The sequence below is a fragment of the Porites lutea genome, chromosome 13 (assembly GCF_958299795.1).
Source record: "Porites lutea chromosome 13, jaPorLute2.1, whole genome shotgun sequence".
Classification (NCBI taxonomy): Eukaryota; Metazoa; Cnidaria; class Anthozoa; order Scleractinia; family Poritidae; genus Porites; species Porites lutea.
In genome coordinates this window covers 9,586,004-9,606,505 of record NC_133213.1, presented here as the reverse complement: position 1 = coordinate 9,606,505, position 20,502 = coordinate 9,586,004, and the positions used below count along the sequence as shown (strand labels likewise).

At 38.4% G+C, this 20,502-nt stretch overlaps 1 protein-coding gene across 2 annotated transcripts in view; it reads right to left on the bottom strand.

The window, feature by feature from the left end:
* Positions 1-236: 236 nt before the first annotated feature.
* The window catches only part of LOC140922865 (A disintegrin and metalloproteinase with thrombospondin motifs 20-like), a 32,931-nt gene continuing 12,665 nt past the window's right edge, over positions 237-20,502 (bottom strand). For both annotated transcript variants that reach the window (XM_073372898.1, XM_073372899.1), the window contains exons 10-18: positions 19,927-20,070; positions 19,126-19,270; positions 18,530-18,634; positions 14,277-14,419; positions 13,598-13,661; positions 12,231-12,351; positions 11,274-11,410; positions 10,758-10,875; positions 237-841 (exon numbers count right to left, since the gene is read on the bottom strand). In XM_073372898.1, coding sequence (XP_073228999.1) covers positions 828-841; positions 10,758-10,875; positions 11,274-11,410; positions 12,231-12,351; positions 13,598-13,661; positions 14,277-14,419; positions 18,530-18,634; positions 19,126-19,270; positions 19,927-20,070 — 991 coding nt within the window. In that variant the 3' untranslated portion in view covers positions 237-827. The remainder of the gene's footprint in view (positions 842-10,757; positions 10,876-11,273; positions 11,411-12,230; positions 12,352-13,597; positions 13,662-14,276; positions 14,420-18,529; positions 18,635-19,125; positions 19,271-19,926; positions 20,071-20,502) is intronic.

Genomic DNA, 20,502 nt, shown 5'->3' with positions numbered 1-20,502 from the left:
AAATAAGAAATAAATAGGATAAGTTTATCTAAGTTGAAGATTTAGTTCAATTTTCCGTTTTGTATAAAAAAAAACTTATTAACCAAGACTTCCATCAGCCAATCAGGAGACCGCTTCACTGAGGTACGATCTTTGAAGGCCAGTGTTTAATAACCTTACGCAAGAAGGTATACGTTCCTTGTGAGCATTACAATTAAGTTGCACATCATTGCTTTGATACTTATTATAGACACCAGTTCAGATACACAAAGCGATAAATTTATTTGAAAAAGTTAATTTTCATAGGTACAATTTAGGTCAGGTGTAAAATGTATTCTCTTTACAGGTGTGTAATTAAAGGTCATTTAGACTTAAATCAAACTTGGAAAAATTGTTTTCTACAAAACTGTGATCAACGGAGAATCAATTTGTTTTGACCAGGCACCAAACAATTACTGAGTTTAATTTCCCTAGATGTCTTTCTTTTTTCCTTCCGGCTTAACCCCTTTGTATGTAAAAGGTGGTCGACAAGACAAATTAGAAAACTTGATGGTAAAAACAACGTGGGGAACGCGAAAAAGCCTGGGCAATGAAATAGAAATCCTTCGCCTTTCAAAAAGACTAGCGATAAATAAAAAAAACAAGTTTCAAGTGTGCACGACTAGTCGCAAAATAAGCAACGAAACGTGCACTGTAATTTTCAGACTACGCAAAGCTTCAACTTATTTATTAACGGCATATAATTTTCTTTTCTGCATAAGGTGTTCCTTTTCTTGCAAGGAACGCTCCACTTCGTAATTGGAGCAAAATTAAAAACTGACTTCAACTTCAGATAGTTTGGAGCTGCTTCACTTCATCATGCCTATACAACAACAACAACAGCAAAAAGCAACGTTAGCAAGCTAACAAAAGGAAAGGACTTCGATGGCTGTCCCGACTGTTTCTCACATACCCCTATCGGTACGCTCTCTCTCTCGCTTCGCTCGTTTCTCCCAAAAAGACTCCAGCATTCATGAGGACATTTCCTTCATCCATACAGTGGCCTATCCCACCACTTTATAGATGTTAGTATTTTTTTGCCCTTACCCCTGGCTACTTTTTGTTCTCACTCTTTTTCATTTTTTAGTTTAAGTCGATTGTCAATTCTTCGATTAATTTTTGCTGTTTTTTGGTTAGTTTTGTCATTGCTTCCTCTTTTGAGCTCTGTTTGTAAGCTGGAACACCTCTGTACCTTTCACCACCCACCTTTCCGTCATAATAAAAGAACTTGTTAACGGGATCATCTTTAATTTATTAATGTTATCCCAAGTTTGGTTAATCTCTCACGAAACTGTGTTTCATTTTCCATACTGACCTTGAATTTGACCTCTTTACTTTTCAAATTAGGGTTTGATTTTATGTTCAATAATTTGTCACCATATTTCGTAGTGTATCCATGGATGCACTCATTTTCAACCTTTTCGAGTGGTTTTCTGTCTTTACTCGGGGCTTTAACAATGAGTTTTATCTTTGGAATATATTTGCGATTTTTATACCCTTGGCTCGTTTTGTTAGTAACATGCCATTTGAGTCTTGTGTGAGTTTTTCGCAAGTTAACCCAACAGATATCTTATCGCTATTTTCAAAAGTAACTTCATATATTTTGCCATAAAGAAAATCGCTGTTAAGGTGACTATTCATTAGTTCTAGTTTTGGTTGAAGACGAGGTACATATTTTCTGTTTAGTTTTTGGTTATTAAGATGGATGTACTCAAATTTGGTAGTTCGGCTAAGACATGTGTACAACTGTTTTTTATCCATTCTCTTCACATCGAGGATATTATAGTTTTCTTTGATATCGGCACCTTGGTATTTATACACAGTACAGCAAAGTGCAAGGATAAAACTTTGTCTGAAATCATTGTGCTCAAACCATACGTTATTAACTTTGAAACTAGCGCCGTGTTCATCTATTTCATCAATCGTGAATTCCATCATATTAAACATGCACTCCCTTTTTAAGTTTTGCGTGACGAGAATAGGCATACCGGCAGCTACTTTATAATGTTCTGCTTTCCCGTTATATTTGAAGTTTACCACATTGTGCTTTTTGTTTTTGACAAACTCATTGCAGCAAATTTCTGTAACTGTTCTTCTCGTTTTATTGGGATAACATATGTTCTTATAGTATTTACCAATAGCAGGAAATTCAGGCTGTATTTTTCCAGTTTTCAAAAATTTGGTTAACTTTTCCCGTGTTTTTGTATAGAACCGTGAACAGCCCTCAATGTACTCCAATTTTACTCTTTCTGGACACATATTAATTATGGTTTTGGAAGTGAAGTAATTATAATGTATTTGGGAATGGCCTTCAACAGGGTCACACTGGTTTTTATCGCAGAATAGATATACTGTATTGCAATATTTGGAAAAAGCTTGGTATATTTTAGTCATCCATTTGTTGGGAACCATACGGTACTCCTCAATGAACATAGTTTTGCCCTCAAGATTGGAAATATCACGGCTATGCCAGTCACAAGAGTAAAATGTATGGCAAATACCGCTCAGATCCTCTCTTCTGTTTTAATCACACATGATTCCTGAGTCTCTCTTTTACGTTCTAAACAGCCTTATTAGTGAAGGATGGTATGATTGGATCCTCGGCTTTTAGCAGCATTTTGCAGAGTTCAGTTGTTTTGCCACAGCCAGCTTCTCTATGATAAATAGAGCCAGTTCCTGTTTGAGTTTTGTAGTCATTGATGTCCATATTTTCGCGATAATGTTTTTCAAAGTATGTGGAATTGGAGTCTGTCATATCCGCATTGCCAATATTTTTGACTTTGAAGTTAACATCTTTGTTGTTTGGATATGTGACTTTAGGGCTAGTCATATAAAATCCGTCTTTATTATATACATACTGAGAAATACTCACCAAAAAGCTATGTCGTAAAATTTCCTACGCAAATTAGTTCTAGCCAATCAGAGGAGCGAACGATGGTTTTCACACGTGAAAAAAATGATACGTCCAATCAGAATCGAAAACGATGTTTTTTCACGTGTGAGAAAAATGATACGTCCAATCAGAAGCCACACAGGTGTGTGAGTTTCGCGCCAAAATTCCCGCCTCTTATTGCAGCTTGCAGCGCCACTTCGCACACATTCAACGAGAAAAGTTTTACTCAAAGAGTTTTTCTCGCTAAAAAAGTGAAAAACTTTCGGGAATGGATTGGAATAGTTTCGTTTGTTTCACTCTCGATAAAGAAAACGGTAGAGAGCCAGAGAAACAACAGCGGAAAGGGAGAAACAGAACGAGACGTAAGCTCTTGTTAAGCTTTTTGTCGGAGCTACTTTGCCTTTCATTTTAAGCTTAAACTTATATTGAAACCGGCCATTTTACTTAAATTCACTCATTTTCAATTGTGCGTTGAGAACAAACAGTTAAGATTACTTATAGTTCTTAGATTACCGCATATCCTCACCGTCATTCCCGTTTTTAACAAACGTTTTTACCAAAAAGCTGATACATCGTTTTCGTTGTCATTTTGCGGTAAGTGTGTAGCGGTAAATTTTATCATTTTTCAAAGATTTAAAATAAAAAGGCCACCAAAATGATGAATGTCTCAGTATGTATATAATAAACACAATACCACATGGAAAGTGCTTTGTACGGTATTTAGGGACTCGTTGTTTTTGTATCAGAAATCTTACTCGTTCGCTGCGCTCGCACGTTCGATTTATGATACTTCAACAACTCGTGCGTAAATACCGTACGCCAGCACTTTCCATGAAGTATTCTCTATGTATTTACGGAATATAGAATATTAAGTATGGACTAAAAAAGCTTACTCCTGTGGCACAAAAAGGTGGGTCTGAAGCTCTTGACCAATTGTAAACACAGATCAGACCCAAAAATTGAATATAAAACCAATAGGGAAGACCTTGGAGACCCAGATCCATATAAAATGGTTGGTAGGACAAGGGGTGGTGACTTCATGCAAGAATTAACAAACAAACTAAATGACATCTTAACAGACCCCAAAAAATACAAAAAATATCAACAGGATCTGGCCAAATATGCTTGGGAACAAGCAGAAATATTTGGATATGGGGGGGACATTGGGGCAATTTTTATCGACACTCTGTTTAGGACATATTTTTCAACAAGGATCTAGCATCCTAGATAAGGCCCGAGATAAGCTTACAAAAAGTGGTGTAGCAGGATCTCCGTATCACGTGGATTTCAAAACCGGATTCAAATTGTTAAAAGACCCTGATTTATGGAAAACTCCCGCCAAAAAAGAAGAAGCTGACATGAAAAAGCGTGTGGATGCATTACATAGATCCTATGACGCCGTTAAAAACTTGGGCTTCAAAGGTTCTTACACTAGTTTTACAAAATTGATTGGAGCTGTTCATAAACCCTCTTTTACATTCCCAGGATTTGGAAATGGAATAGACATTCACAAGCAAATTGGAAAATTACCAAAACCAAAGGCCTGACGGACATTACCAGGGCATGAATACAGGTCCGTATAGAGTGTTTTCACATGACGTCACGGCAGCCATATTGGTGTCCCAAAACAATGAAACGGCGGCCATATTGGTGTCCCAAACCAGTCCTGTGGGAGTAGAATTCTTTTCTTATGCAAACGCTTTCTTTTGTTCCAATAAATTTGCATAGATGCTGGCCACGTGAGTGAAAACACTCTATAATGATTTAGAAAACCAAGTACGATATGACCCAGAAACGGGCGAAATATTAGAAATATATGATCCACCAACTGGAAGAACAGATGCTATAGCCATGCAGCATGACGTTGATTATTCCGTCTGTGGTGATAACCAGAAGTGCAAACATAAGGCTGACCCAAAAATGGTCAAATCACTTGATGCCATTCCATAGAGAGACAATGGGGCCATTGAAATGTAGAAATGTAATCAACTCAAAGCAGAAACTCGGGCTTGGTTTAAACTGAAAAAGCCGTCGAGTGAAGAAAACTGGCAACAGCAATTAGCGGATGAATTACATAAACCGATAAAGGGCAACTGAGCCACCACTGAGCCACTGAGCAGTTTACAAGATTTATATAAATAATAGTACAAAAGGACGATCATATAAGAAAGTTAAATACCAGAATCCGTAATAAGGAAACTGAACTCAATGAACTATTCACTAAAATCCAAAAACTAGAAGAGATTGTCACATTACGTCATAAAAAAATTGATCTCCAAAACGCTGGAAACAGGAGAGATGTCATTAACAGGCGTCCTAGGAGTGATCTTTGAAGTTGGCGAGGAGGAGGAAAAAGAGTAATATCTGGCTGTTGGAACCAAACATATTTGAAGAGATATTAATATATACCATTATAATGAGAATGATGTTGGAAAAAATATATGTCAATGATGAATTAAAAAATTGAGCTGGCTTCTTATATAGATGCCAGGCAAAGTATTTGGTTCCGAGGTAAAGACATTACCCAGATCCTTGGTTATGTCAATACGGATAAAGCTATCCGACAACATGTGGATGAAAAATACAAGAAAAGCTACCTGACCAATATGGGCGGTCAGGTCAGACACCAATTTTTTACATCAGAACCTGGTTTTTACTCCCTTGTATTTACTTCAAAATTAGAAGCCGCTAAAAAATTCCGGGATTGGGTCTTCTCACAAGTACTCCCATCCATTAGGAAATATGGACAATACAAATTATCCGACAATCCTAATAACCTGATGTTTAAGATTGAAAATGAGACCGATCTACACTGCAAAGTAGTTGAATATACCCGCAGGTTGTATCCTGAGGCTATTATTGTAGCCGGGCTTGGCGAATTTCAGGACGCTTGTTCCAAAAGAAGGTCAGCCTGACATTATGATCATGAATTATCATAAAGATTATTCCAGATTTTGTATTGAATTTAAAAGTCCAACTAATAATTACCAATTTTCTGAGGCCCAAAAGGAGATGAAAAAGAAATTCAAAACTAATTACTCTTACTTTATGATCAGCAATGATTATGACTTATAACCAAATATTTGAACACATACATGAAAGGTATCAGAGTCCCTTGTAAATACTGTGAAAAAGCGTCCCACTCAAATGACACTTATAAAACGCGTTTGAAAATAATCCACAGGATAGAAAACTAAGATAACTAATTGTATGTGTGACCTGCGGGCTTTTCTTTTGTGATGAATGCCTGGGTAAAATTATTAGCATTGAGCGTATTGCCTAGTTTTTGGGCTAACCAGTCTTTTGCACAGGTCGCTAAAGCGACACCGTCCAGCGACGTGTTAGCACCGAACTTTTGTAATATTATTTGGGTTCTATTGTGAACCCGAATATATAAAACTTATTTTAGCTCTTTATCAACAGGGGCACCCAACGAGAATATAGTTCAAAACAACTTAAACATAGAATTGTTAAACGTATTTTAGTATTTAAACGGTAGATATAGGCATATTTTTATCCCCTAAAAATTTTTCATCTGTTCGGATTTCCTAGCTGAAAGTCAAGTGATCCGAAAATTATAGGGATCAAAACTTACCTTTTCGAGAATTTTAGCCAGAAAAAAGGCTCCCGAAAATTCTAGGTGACCTTTTTAGGGTAAAAATCCGTTAAAAATAGGCAATTATACCATTTTTTAGATGTCCGAAAATCCTAGGAGAGGCAGGCAAGCGAGAAATTTTACAACAAATAATCGGAAAATTCTAGATCTCAAATCGTCTTCGGAACAGATATTTTTCCGAAAATAGTCGTTGGGTGCCCCTGTATCAAGTTCTTTCAAAATATCCTCAAGTGCGAGCAAATCATTTTTATAATTTATGAGATCCCGCATTATACTATTATTCACTCAATACAATAGCCTGAATTTCATCCGATTACTTCGAGTCGTTATTACTCCCTCAGTAACGTCTGAATCGACCGGTCGTTAATGCCGTCCAGTGACGTCACTACTCCTTGACCTTTGCTTTAATTCATGCAAAAAGTAAAACATGATTTTCAAGTGGCAAACCGAGAAATATCGCTTGGAAATGTCTGCATGATACAGAATTGCTTTATTTTTTTCGATCGTAATTCATTTTTAACGTTCAAACTATCAACTGCATGCAGTACAACTCTAAACCGGTTGTACTGAATTCTATAATCAAACTCGGTCGCAATCACGCAATGAAATAAACACACACATGAAACACTTAGTTCAAAAACACAATGATTTGCTTTAATTGAAAAGAAGCTATTTGGTCCTTAACGAAAAAAAAACAAGGAAACAAGAAAGAAAAGCTAACAGAATCGTTACACTTGACGGTGAAAATAGCAAGAACGTCGAATTATAACAGTGATCTCAGAAAACTTCACGTAAACAAAATCACCGTGGCCGAAACCACAAAGTGGTTCTAAATGAAAAACCTACCGACTCTCCGCAATGATTCTTCATTCGCAGTTCAATTTAGCATTTCAGTTTTGAAGACAAGGGCAATTTTGCTGTTTAAGATAAAGATTAAGGTTATCGAAATGTTTGAACTACACGAAAGAATGCCAGAGATGCGATCCGCTGAATATCAAGCGACAATCCCGCTAAAATTTTTCATAATTATACATAATTATGCGAATGTTTAGACAATCAACCAATCAAAATCACTACCCGGTTTTCGGGTAGTGAGTGACGTCACTGGACGGCATTAACGGCCCGTCGATTCAGACGTTGTTGAGAGGAGAAAACGACTCGAAGCAATCGGATGAATTTCAGGCTATCTATACAATACAGTAACTCTGAAATTAGTTTTACCATTTTCTCCGCTTTTTGGGTATATATTGTTGTGAAGTATTTTGAAAGTTATTTTTAAGACGGATCTATCTTAACTTTTGAGTTTAGTTTTTGTTTCATTAAGTATTGTTTTTGTCCACGTACTGTTTTCCTGTTTTGATCTTTTGTTTTTACTTGTACTTGAAGTTATGCTTAGCTCGCGAATTTCCTTATTGCCATATTAGGAATGTTACAGGTGGTCGTGTTTGTGGTGTTAGAGCTGACCTTCGTTCTTTGGTAATTATCAGCTGCGGCTGTGCGTAAGCTAATCTATTCCCTGACAATAGCAAACCCGTTGCAGTGTTATCGTTAAGAAATACAATAGAAACTCTTCCGGTCAGCTAACCCAAACATGTCCAGCTTTGGCTATTAGAACCGCTACTATACTTGAACAAGTTAATAGAGGAAAGCAGGAAAAGTAGGGAGAAGTAGTGTAAGCAGAAGTTGCAAGAAGATTAAGAAGAATAAAAGCAAGATGTAAATCAGATTCCTGGTACCTCATCGTGTAGCGAGCGAGTTGCTCGAACACACCCCCACAATATGTATTATATTAAAGGGTATGTAAACCCAAAAATGCTACAATTTTGTTTGATATGAATAGAATGTATACCGAAAGTACTTCATAAATTTTTTTTTCTTTTTTCGATACAAGCGCATTTTGACCCGAGAAATCACCTCTGAAAGTTCACTTCGTCCGCCATTTTGATTCCGCCATCTTTGTTGCGACGTCACGAGTGGAATCTCTGCCCACAGGAAGTCAAAAACATCTTTGGGACCTTTACAAGCACGTGTGTTGTCTAGTTTCCTACAAGAATATTTTTTTAGTTTTGACATTGGTAAAGCGGTGTGTCGTTGGAGCTTGTAATAACTCGAACAAAACAGGGCATTCTTCTCATTTTTTTTCCAAAAGAAGAAGGATATTCGGCGCCAGTGGATCCAAGTTAAACGTGCAGACTTACAGCCTACAGAACACTCCATAATCTGTGGCGCTCATTTTGCACACGAATGTTTCGAGGATGATGCGATGGTAAAAATGGGACTCAAAGATAAAAAAAGCAATTTGAAAAGAGATTCGGTCCCCACAATTCAGCCCCAGCGGCCCGAAGCATTGTCCAAAGCGCGCAAATTAGCGGACTATGGAGAGCGAGGAAAAAGAAATACCGGCGACTGCGAGTCACACTCCTGGCAAAAGGTCACGAACAAGTCGAGCTGTGCAAAAGTTATCAGTTTCTAGGGTAAGTAATAAGCCAATGTAATAATTAAGAAGGATTTTTTTCATTAGGTCAGTATTAACCGTTCCCCTTCCTCAAGTATATTCAACTTTTTTTCACAGTTATTGGCCGATAATAAACGTGCCTCCGTCGCTGCGAACGCCGTCACGTCAGCTTCTGAGTCTATGCCCGTCGACACTGAAACAAGTGCTGTAGTTGCCTATATGCATAATACGCCGTTTCAAGGACCCACACATCCAAGCAAGTAGACTGAAATCCTCGATGTTCTGTTATACAGGACATTTGGACCTCCGTTTGCTCTTCAATTTTTGGCCATATTTGCCCTATTTCATGGCAACATACGCTTTCGGGTACTGAAGGCATCGGCTAACACATTTCATACTCACACCTAAACTACAATAAAAAAAAGTAAGGACCCCTTTCATAATGGCTTGAGTTCATCCTAGTCTCATGATAAAATTACTCCAAAATAAAGGCAAATTAGGTATAAGCAATACAATTTAAGTCACAAGACGATCCTTCTCACTTTCGGTTTCGTCCTTATAATACGGCCTTTTTGTTGTTGTTGTCCATAATCTCGTTGAACTCTGCGAGGCTCGTAACGACAGGGACGCGGACCTGTGTCTTCAGGAGGCTCTGAAGTTTCAGCTACATCGCTGTCATATAAATTTACGTCGCAAAAATCACTTTCGTCGGATGAACTCTGCTCTGAACTATCCGAACTCTCGCTTATCGCTCGAGCCGCCATAGTGATAATCAAGTTGCGCAATAGACTGGTTCCACTCGTTACGTCACAGGTAATTTCATATTGTTAACCGGAAGTTAATCTGCTGTAGAAAACGCCGTGTTTTCGCCTTAGGAGCATCGAATTGGCAAAAACTAATAGCAAAATCGTTTTTAGAATACTTTTTTACATATAAGGGGATAAACTTGTATTTTTGGGTTTACATGCCCTTTAATTGCCAATTTTAGTATTTTCCGCAAAGTGGTCACTGTATGGATGAAGCAAATGTCCTCATGAATGCTGGGGTCTTTTTGGGAGAAACGAGCGAAGTGAGAGAGAGCTTAGCGATAGGGGTATGTGAGAAACCGTCGGGACAGCCACCGCAGTCCGAGGAAAGAAGCGCGATTCAGTTTTCATATCAATTTATTACAAAGATTGGGCAAATCATATGTTCGTGACTAGTGCTCCTGTAAGCACATTTTCCGTCTTTGGAAACAGATAACTCTGTTTCTATAAAACGACCCATGATTTGCGCGATCTTAGTAATGACGTAGGCGTATGCGCTATGGCGTGCACTATGACAAATCATTTCCACACTCATTGCTTTGGCCCGCGCAGCAGGCACTAGAAAAAAAAGAGAAAAGATGGAAAACCAATCGGTAATTCGTGTTTACAAGCGCAAGACATGTCCCTTCCCTTTTCAAGTCGAGCGCCTAGCATACAGGTTTACCTCGGCAGGTTAAGCACAACTGACCGGGTGCGCTGGTCTACAGAGTATATGGATCATAAAAATACAGTAACTACTGAGGAAGAAAAATTCTTCCTTTGCTCTGCGTAAGGCTAGATCGACCTTCGAAGGGCTCCATGGCTACATGGAAATGGTCGTTCCTTCAATAGTAGGGGACGTTAAAACAGTGTCACCAATTATTGCTCTCTCCTAACTACAGTGGAAGTTGAATAATACACGTTTTAGAGGCGTATTAGAGACGGAATACATTAAACACTTAACAGATCACAAAAGTGGCCAAGCCTCACCAAACATTGTTTCGTTGAAAGTTCCTGAGAAACGTCTGCAGGATGAATTGTCACCGTCACACACTCCACATTTATCAGTTTTCTTCATTGAGTTTAGCACTCTGTCACATCCCGCAGGCTGAATATTGAAAAAATGAATAGATATAAAATTACATCCATAACAAGAACCTAGAACGAAGGTGACAGCAAAACCGTCTTGTATGGTGCACCATAGCGTTTTAAAATGGGCTCAGTTTTTCGGTTGATACAATTTTAGCTCTTTCCAGCTGATCACAGAATTAAGTACATCAGAATATCTTTGAACTATAGTAAAGCATACACAATCACTCAAAAATACAAAAGAGGTATACGTAATGGGGGCGGTGATCAGCCAAACTGGAGAAGATTTAAACGTTACGAATTGGCCGACATTTTTCAGCCACGGCTCATTTTATTGTAAGTCAATCTTTCCAGAGTCACATTTGACTGTCACGTGGCCGTGTTTTACAACAAGAAAGTATGAAAATCCACACCTACCATACATTTTCCATCTACGCAAATGTCCGTGGTCTCGGGGCTACACGGTGTTCCGTCAATTACTTTGTCTTTTAACTTGAAATAGATGGCAGTTCCAGAAATGCGACAATAAAGTTTACACTTGTTTTGCTTGGTAACTGTACAGAGACAAGAAATGGTAGTTCAATTCGCTAGCTTCACGAAAAAAAATAAGGTAAAAAATAATGCTCAGTTATTGGTAATTTTGTTAAGACTATGACATCACTATAGTAACTGTAAAAATTGTCGGAAAAAAACTTATTCATTTTTTGAAGTTTCTGTAACTTAATAACGAGTTTGGTGACCTACAATTTATACCTCGGATTGAGTCAAATATCAGATTCTCGGATATGAGTTCCTGTTTTTGGTAATTTTATAATACGTTTTCGGTAAGAGGCTCTGACCGATCTTAGTTTTAATTCATTTTTCGGTCGGCTGTTTAACCGAGTTTTCAAATTAACTTTCCGATCTTCATGTCTGTGAACCATCTGTTTCGTGCTTGACGGTGTCTTTTTCTTCTTTCTTACATTTTTGCTGGAAACTGTGAGTGATAATTTTGGCAAACCCACAGATTCGAACCTTTTGGCATTGACGAGCGTCTGCAGGCCAGTCACATCCCAAAAACAATCCATTTTACAGTCGCTATGTGAATTGCTTCTATAGCTGAAAGAGTTGTTTTCTAAATTTTCAATCATGACGCGTAGCCTACTGTCTTTAAGCTAGACAAAACACAAGCTATGCGTTGAATAAACTGATTCCCAAAAAGATGTTTTTAGAAATCCTTGCAGGGTGTACGATGATTTTATTCCGAGAAAATCCGAGATAAAAACTCAGTCACCTTTCATCAGATTTCACTTCACTCCCCAATTATTTTAAGTTACCTTTATATTATCTTAATGATTGTGTTTTTTAGGATTGATTTAGTTATCAAGCTCTTACTTCCTGCGTACTTAGGAAGCCAGTTCGTGTTCCTGTACCTCTTGGAACCTAAACTCACGTTCCGTGCATGTATATTTGCACACTGTATGGCACGGAAGTCCACAGAACCTTTGGGGCATTCCTGTCAAAGTTACAAATACAAAACAATCAGTAAAGACATGACTGTAAACCAGCTTCTTAACGGGGTGAGCCGTAAGCCAAACGGCCACACATTTTAGTCGAATGATAGAAATGTGATGGTGAATTTTAAGCCTGGTGAATACATGAGAAAGATGTTTATTTAGTCAGTGACACTGGTAGCCTGCGAGCCAGCTCTCCGGGGCGCTCTGGCGGCGGGGCGGGAAAAGAAAGGAGAGCTTGCAACTACGTCTCTGGAATTTCAATTCCGCCTCCAATTCCCCTGTGGCTTTCCGCGCCGTCGACTGAGCTGTCAGTTTTCCGCCAATCAGCGCGAAGCGGAAACAAGCGCGAATGTAAACAAACATTGAAAAGCACGTGAAAGCACGCGCCAAGGGTAACGTCATTACTGCCATCTCCACCAGTCAGCCAACAATTTCGCATCGACCACCAGAGCGCCCCGGACAGCTTGTTTGTAGGCTATGACACAGGCGGAAGGGAAGAAAGAATCCGACAACTCCAAACAGGAGTCGAACCTATGACCTCCTGGTCAGTAGGCCAGATGCTCTACCATCAAGCTACAGGAGACTTAGTGACGGATCCAAGGGAGGGGCCCAGGAGGGGGCTGGCTCTTCTTTATTTTTGGACCAAACTGAGGCCCGAAGGTCCGAAATTTTTTTTTTCCGAGACCGCCTCCGCCCTCTTATCTAAGGGTCTGGATGACCGCCCCCCCCCCCCCCCCCCCCCCCACCCCCTCGCTTATCTCAAGGTCTGGATCCGGCACTGAGACTCTTAGGAGCTGAGGAAACTAGAACTAGGTTCGTGTGACAAACAGTCCTGCAAAGAAACATTCTTGCTGAGTAAGCATCTTTCACTGGACGAAAAAACATGGATTTACACAAATTTGCTGCTCCTTGCATATATGTCGCAGATTTGTAAATACTGAGGAGTAAATATATGGCAAAGATGGTAAATGAAACATTTGCAGACCAAAAAACAGGTGGTGAAAATAACTAGGCAATTTTGGCATTTATATTTAACATGTTTGCCATATATTTAATCCGCACTATTTATATAGTTGCGACATATTTCAAGGAGCAAATTTGTGCAAATAATTTTTTTCGTCCCGTGTTTCTCGTATCTTATGAATTTTGAAGTCGTTATTTAAATTAATTGAGCGCTCATTTTAATTCCTGACCAGGTCAATTCATCTTGGCCTGTTGTCTTCAAAACTACATTTAAATACTTACTTGGGTGTTGCAGGACCTGAACCGTTTCCTTTTACCAATGCAATATTTCCCACCATTTTCAGGCCTGTGAATTCAAAGGATTAAGAGTAAACTCTCGCTGGGACCAGTTACAGAAGAGTCCACAAAATAGAGAATTAAAGTAAATTACCCTTACTGAGTGTCCCTATAAGAGAGTTTTAAGGAGAGATCTTAAAAAAGGGCAAAGAGAAATTTAATTAACATCGCGGCGTTTAATCGAATTAATACGGTCCTTGTCACACTAGCTGTTGAGTCTGTGGATGAAATCCTATGGTGTGGCTATTTAAATGAAACCTCTTCAGCAGTACTTTGACATGGTACTATGTATGTAGTACGTAGTTCTAAGTTTTGAATCTGTGGATGAAATCCTATGGTGTTACCATTCAAATTAAACCTCTTTGGCGTTACTTTCACATGGTACTATTTAATACTTAGTTTATAGTCCTAATTTTTGAGAGTGTGAATGAAATCCTATGGTATTACAATTTTCCATTCAAACGAAACCTCTTTGGCAAAACTGTTGCATAGTGCTATTTATTTTTATACTTTAACAAAACTAAATTAACAATTTTGTGAAAGTTTTCTTTGGTGGTTACTTGAAATTAAAGCGTTGAGGGACAGGGCGATCTTCAATCGACAATAAACCTAACATTAAACTTACAATGGTTTGTTGCATTCCCTGTATGAAAAAGCTATTCCTCCGCCACAACTCCTTGTACATTCTTGATAGGGACCCCACACACCCCAGTTACCGTCCACAGGTTTCGGCCTTTGCTTCTTCACACATTGACCTCGAATGCACCACTAGAAAATGAAAAAACTTATAAACAAAATGGAAGAAGTGTTTTGTGATCATTTTTACAGGCTGAGTTTAACTGGGCATCGTTAGCTAGTAGTGAAGGAATCACTACAAAACATAAACCTGAAGCAGATCCTTCAATGAGTAACATCTCTGGACGTTTTAAAAGGACTTGTACCTAAGGAACGTTGTTTATTGCACAGGGAGTCAGCAACAATTATGATACTAGGAGTAGTGAATTTAATGATGATGGTGATGATGATGATGATGAGCAAGATACTCGAAGCCAGCTCTATAAGCCCGTTGGTTCAGTACGCAAAAGAGAATCCCCTTGAAATCATTTAACTAAACATCACTGTCCTTTGCCTAGAATTCAAGTAAAATCTCCAGTTCCATTTGTAGAATACTGAACTTCAAATACTAACATGGTTGCAAAGGTTTCATTTGAATGCAAAGGTCATATGCATTGAAACTTGTGTCTCTGGACGAAATTCTACTCAGGAACGAGACTATTTGAGGCTTTTTTTACCGCACATATCACGTTGGCAACTGTTACGCAATTGTTAGCAAATAGAAACTTAAAAAGGTAATTAGCACGCAGTCCACTTTAATAGGCCCTTTGCAGCTAGCCATTCACGTGGTACAAAACCGCCATGTTAGAGAGCAAAAGTCGCACTGGCACAAGACCAACAAAAGGCATACATAATTTTAAATGGTAATTTCCTATGTTTGTCTTATCCCAGTGAGACTGTTGCTCTCCAGCATGGCGGTTTTGTACCACGTGAATGGCTAGCTGCAAAGGGCCTATTGAATACCCCGAACATGGAGAGAAGCCAACAAAGCGAATTTAGTCATATTACGGAAGATACATAAGTAGAGTTTATATCAATGTTTATCTTAAGTTTACGGGGTTAGGAGAATTGTCTTTGCTGCACAAAACTACATTTTGATTTACCGATCCCTTCTGTGGCTTTTACCGAAATTTGTAGGGCGAACCAAATAAGGAATTATCAGAAAATGACACAAATTGTTTACATTGTCCTTCTAATTTGATTACGTCACTTTGCTGAGATATTCGTTCCTACAAAAGGGAAGTTTTCCAGGTGTTTACGCGTTCTTCTTATCCATTTTAATCCAAAAGGAAAACACTTGTTAGTCATTACTCAATTTGACCTATTCGGGAAGTGAAGCGCTTAAGATTGTAAACAAATTGATCAATTAAATTGCACAAATTGCTTTTTAATTGCTAATCAGAGGCCGTGGTCTTCGTGGTATAGAAAAAGAGGATAATAAAAGAAAGAAATACAAAAACATATCATGGCCTTCAAGGTGTCAATTAAAATATCACACGTAACATTTAGAAACAATTTAAGTATTCCCTCATTGCTCGGACAAAAAGCTATTTTTATGTTTTAATTACTTAAACTGGAAAATTTCGCTCGCGTGATTGTTATTGAGGGGGTCAAGTAGTCAAGTACGCAATATGCATTCTAAAAGAAAAGACAGGAAATTATATGTTCTGCTATGTTAAAGATCAACAAACTGATGGAACGTTGGAAAGAGTCATTCAACAACGATGTTTCGGAACTTTAATCTTGTTAAAATGGCCGCGTAAAACTCGAAAAACACCATAATGGGAAGTTGTTCAGATTTTCATAAATGTTTGGTGATGACAGGCTCACAGGCGATCGTTCACTATTGAATCTTCACCGTTTCACTGCCAAGTAAAAATTCAACAAAAGTTCTAAATTTCATTTTGAAAAATTCTGCAAATCAAATAGTCCCTTGTGAAAATACTACCAATTGAAAGGGGTTTCATTTGAATGGTTACACCAATTTTTGATCAACAGACTGCAAGTCCGAGCCACCTTGCAGGAGCGCATCATCTACTCTGAGAGTGAAAGCGTTAACAAGGACTCATAGAGAGGGAATGTAGTAGACGAAAAGCTAAAGTAATTGCAGAACATAGCAAGACATCTAAAGAAGCTTCTCCGACAATCTTCCGCTTGATCTTGCGTTAATGGTATTCTTTCAAGCACCCGACAATGCCATTTTGCCTGTTTATCAGATCTTCTCAATGGGCAAAGGGGTAGAATAGGAACCGAAATAATAATGAAAATCTTCCTGAAACTTTTGATTAGTAAATTCCAGCATGTTGATAAGTGCAATTTAAAGAAACGGTCACCCCTGCAACGGTAGCAAGAGAACCTTTGTAAGAAATATTTGGAAACACTAGAGGAATCAAGAACCCGGAGATGACAGATCGAAAACAGTAGCAACTCAGTAATTTCTGTCGGAAAACAACTTAGCGAAGTACTTAACGGAACAGATAGTGGTTTTTAAGAGTGTTTAAACAGGATCGTTAGTCCAGAAAGACTTTTTGAAGAAGTTCAAGCGGTTTATTAGTGTAACACCGACGTGTAAAATGGTTCGTGATCTGGAAGTATGGAATGAAAACCTTGACATGATCCATGCATAAGCTATTTTTTTACGTTTTCAACTGAGCATCACCCCGTATCCAGGGTCAATTAAAAAGACACGTTTCCGGCTAACTCTTGCCTTTGATACATGGATTGATGCATGGATATGTTTCATTTTTAATTAATGAAACTTCTTGAGTAATACTTTTTCACGGTGCAAATCATTTTCCATATTACGCAAAATGTACAAGCAATTGACGTCTATCTTGAAATTGCCTTTAGGAAGTTCCATTGGAAATGAAAAGGCTAATAACTCCTACTTGGGAAGCATGGTACGCTCTGTTTTATACTGAGCCCTTAAAACTTTGGGGACCTTCGAATTACTACTGTTTAAAATGCGAAGTTCTTGAGGTTTGCAAGTGCACGGGATAAATCGTACTTGCGACTTGTTGCAACTTTGCCGTTCATACAAGTATGAAAAGTAGGGCTTCAGCAAACTTAACCACGTTGGTGCGTTCCCTTTGCGTTCCGCGTGCGTTCCCTTAATTAATAGGCATAAGGGTCGAGTCTATGACGTCACCCATTGTTTTATCCTAGAGAAAAAAAATGCGTTCCTCCATATTAATTAATATATCCGAGTTTTAGAGCTAAATAAGAAGACATAAACTAAACTGAAATAAAGACTTTTCAACTCCACTTTGTGTTGATATATATCTGAGTTTTAGCTATAAATAAGATATAGGAAGCCGTTTCTCGCGTTGCTAGGTGATCGCTTCTCTTATTCCTATTTTCCTTTTAATAGACGGTCCGAAAACCGGGCTCAAGTTACTTAACCTGCAAGTCTAGGCAAGCCTATTGTTTCTATTGAAGTAGAGAGACGCTCATTAGTAAACCTATACCGAATTAGTATACAGGAAGACACTGACTAGGCACTTAATTAATATGGAGGAACGCATTTTTTTTCTCTAGGATAAAACAATGGGTGACGTCATAGACTCGACCCTTATGCCAATTAATTAAGGGAACGCGCACGGAACGCAAAGGGAACGCACCAACGAGGTTAAGTTTGCTGAAGCCCTACTACTCATACAAAGAATTTTCTATTCCCTGAATTAGTGACCTTCGAATAATTCAAGTGTCTATCGGCTTAAGTTAATCTTTACATTTATCAAGTCAACCGTTTGCCATGTCATGCTGGTGTAGGGGGCATCTCTATTACTAATCTTATTAAAGTTCTCATATTGACATCAATCACTGTTAGCAAAAATCATTTGACCTACTGGAAGAGCCATGCTCAAACGTTTAGGTTAGTATTTTATACACAGCATTGCAATGAAAACGTTTCTTCTAAAACGATCATATCCACGGACTTCAAAAATTAGAACCTACTTGTACAGCAAAATGACTATACCAAAGGATCGTGCAGGCCATTTGAATGGTAACCTACGATCAGTCGTTCTTCTTTTTTATTGTTTTCTGAGGTGGGGCGAAAGTCGGCAAACGGGCCAATGGAAGAGGGGAAGAAGGATCACATGATCACAAACTATTAATAGAATTCCACCAACAGGGAAAAATTAAGAATATGACACATATGGATCAAGGTAATGCATTATGTTTGTGTGGCAACTGGAACAAATGCCACCGTGCACGGGTGCCTTGAGGAAGTGAGTAAACTTAAGAGTAATTTATTCTTACACTCTTCTTCGCACAAGGGGTTCCGTCTGCCCAAGGCATATGGTGGGTGGAGCATCCCCTTCGGTTGTTGATCATTTTTACGCACCAAAGTCGCTGACAAGGTTCCTTCAAGGCAAAAAATAAAAATCAACTTGAACTGAGAATAACTACTCTCAATTAAAGTATGTAGATGATATAGACCAAAGCCTCTTTTTATACTTTTAGTTTTTATTTTTGAAGTGTTTTTCAGTTACCCACAGATATGTTTGCATTCCTGAGATTTTCTTGAGTGACAGGACACCAACCATTTTTTAATGTTAAACATAGAGAAATGATTTGCCGTAGGGTCAAAACCAGCGGGGGAAGAAAAAAAGAGGAACAAAACAGGACGAATAATCAGTAATCATACCCTAAGAGTAGCCATTAAATCTGCCCTTACACATTACTTAGTTACGTCTACTGAATCAAACAAAAAGACCAGGAGATTGAAGGATCGATGAAAATTAGATTATATAGATTTTTCGACATATTAGTCACATTGGCACCAGAAGTATACAGAGTACAGACTGGATGCTACGGGAGAATATAACTAATGGTGGCTTGCGTGAAGTACTAACCACAAAAGGACAAAGCGATGAGTTCTCGCCAAAAACCATTTTGCACTGTTGGTCCACACTGTAGAGTTCACCAGGAAGTCTATCGCGATATTTCAGTTCTGCTTTTTCGAGTGGTTTGTCCTCAAGGCACGAACCATAACCTAACCTTAGCAAACGGCAAAAATATGCGACAATTAAAATAACTCAATTTTTTAAAAAAAATAAAAATATGAAGAATTAGATTAACCATGAGTGGACTAAATTATCAAGGATTCTTAAGGTCATGGAAAATGCGTGTCTGTTGTTAGCTGTTAATAGGGACTTTGGGATCCAACGACGTGGACGGCAACGAGAAGGTCATAAAAACAATAGGCAATAAGCAAAACAACAACTTTGCACGTGCATCACGTACACTTTTTTGTACATTTCTTTCCCGTTTTTGCACGACTACCACGTGAAAATGCCTAATTTCGTGTTTTATGGAGAACGTGAACAAGCAACGACGAAATTTTATTTCTGTTTCTGAGCTTAAATATGGTCCCTTGAAATTCAGCTTTAGGAGGGTTCGCCTACAATTGACAAAGTAAGTGGGTAGGATCGAATAAACGCTATAAAGACTGGAAGAACGCAAATTCACTTTTTAAGCGACGTTCTTGTTGCCGTCGCGTCGTTGGATCTTAAAGTCCCTAATGTTAAGGAGAACAGAAGTTTTTTTTATAACAACACATGCATAACTGAGGAAGATTCAAATCTTGACACAAAAAATGCTAAATACATTTATATAAATATCGTAGTCTAAAGAAAAGGTTCTCTTTAACTTACTCCAAGAACTCGGTGATTTTATCTCGACTGCAGTTGGACCAAGACCAAGGCTTTGTATCGAAACTAATTGACGGAGCCATGAGGCGCTGGTCTCCTCTACTCCGAGTGCACGGGTTGTTATCGCCATCATGGGGGAGGCTAAAACTGCGGGGAAATAAGATATTCTGCTTTTTAAACTCGGAAACAAACAAAAAGACCGACAGAATAGCCCCAGAAAACAGCCGACATTTCGCGACGCCACCAAATGTCGGCTGTTTTCTCAGGCTACCAACAGAACCGAAGAAATTCAACTGAATAACTTTAACGTAAAAAGGGAAAATGTCTAGGAACCTCCTATTTAGAAACCATCTAGAACGCCGTTTATGGCAAACATCAGATTCAAGTTGACCTATTTCAAATAAGCATTTGAAAAAGAAGAAACTCCAAAGAAATTGTTAAGGATGAAAATAGCATGAAACTTCTTCTTTTTTTTTTTCCTGTAGATATAACAAATATTAAACGACAACTAAAGCAGAATCTCGGTCACTTGGCACAAATTGACATTCGACGTTTGTTGTGAGTGAAGTGATTGTAAAT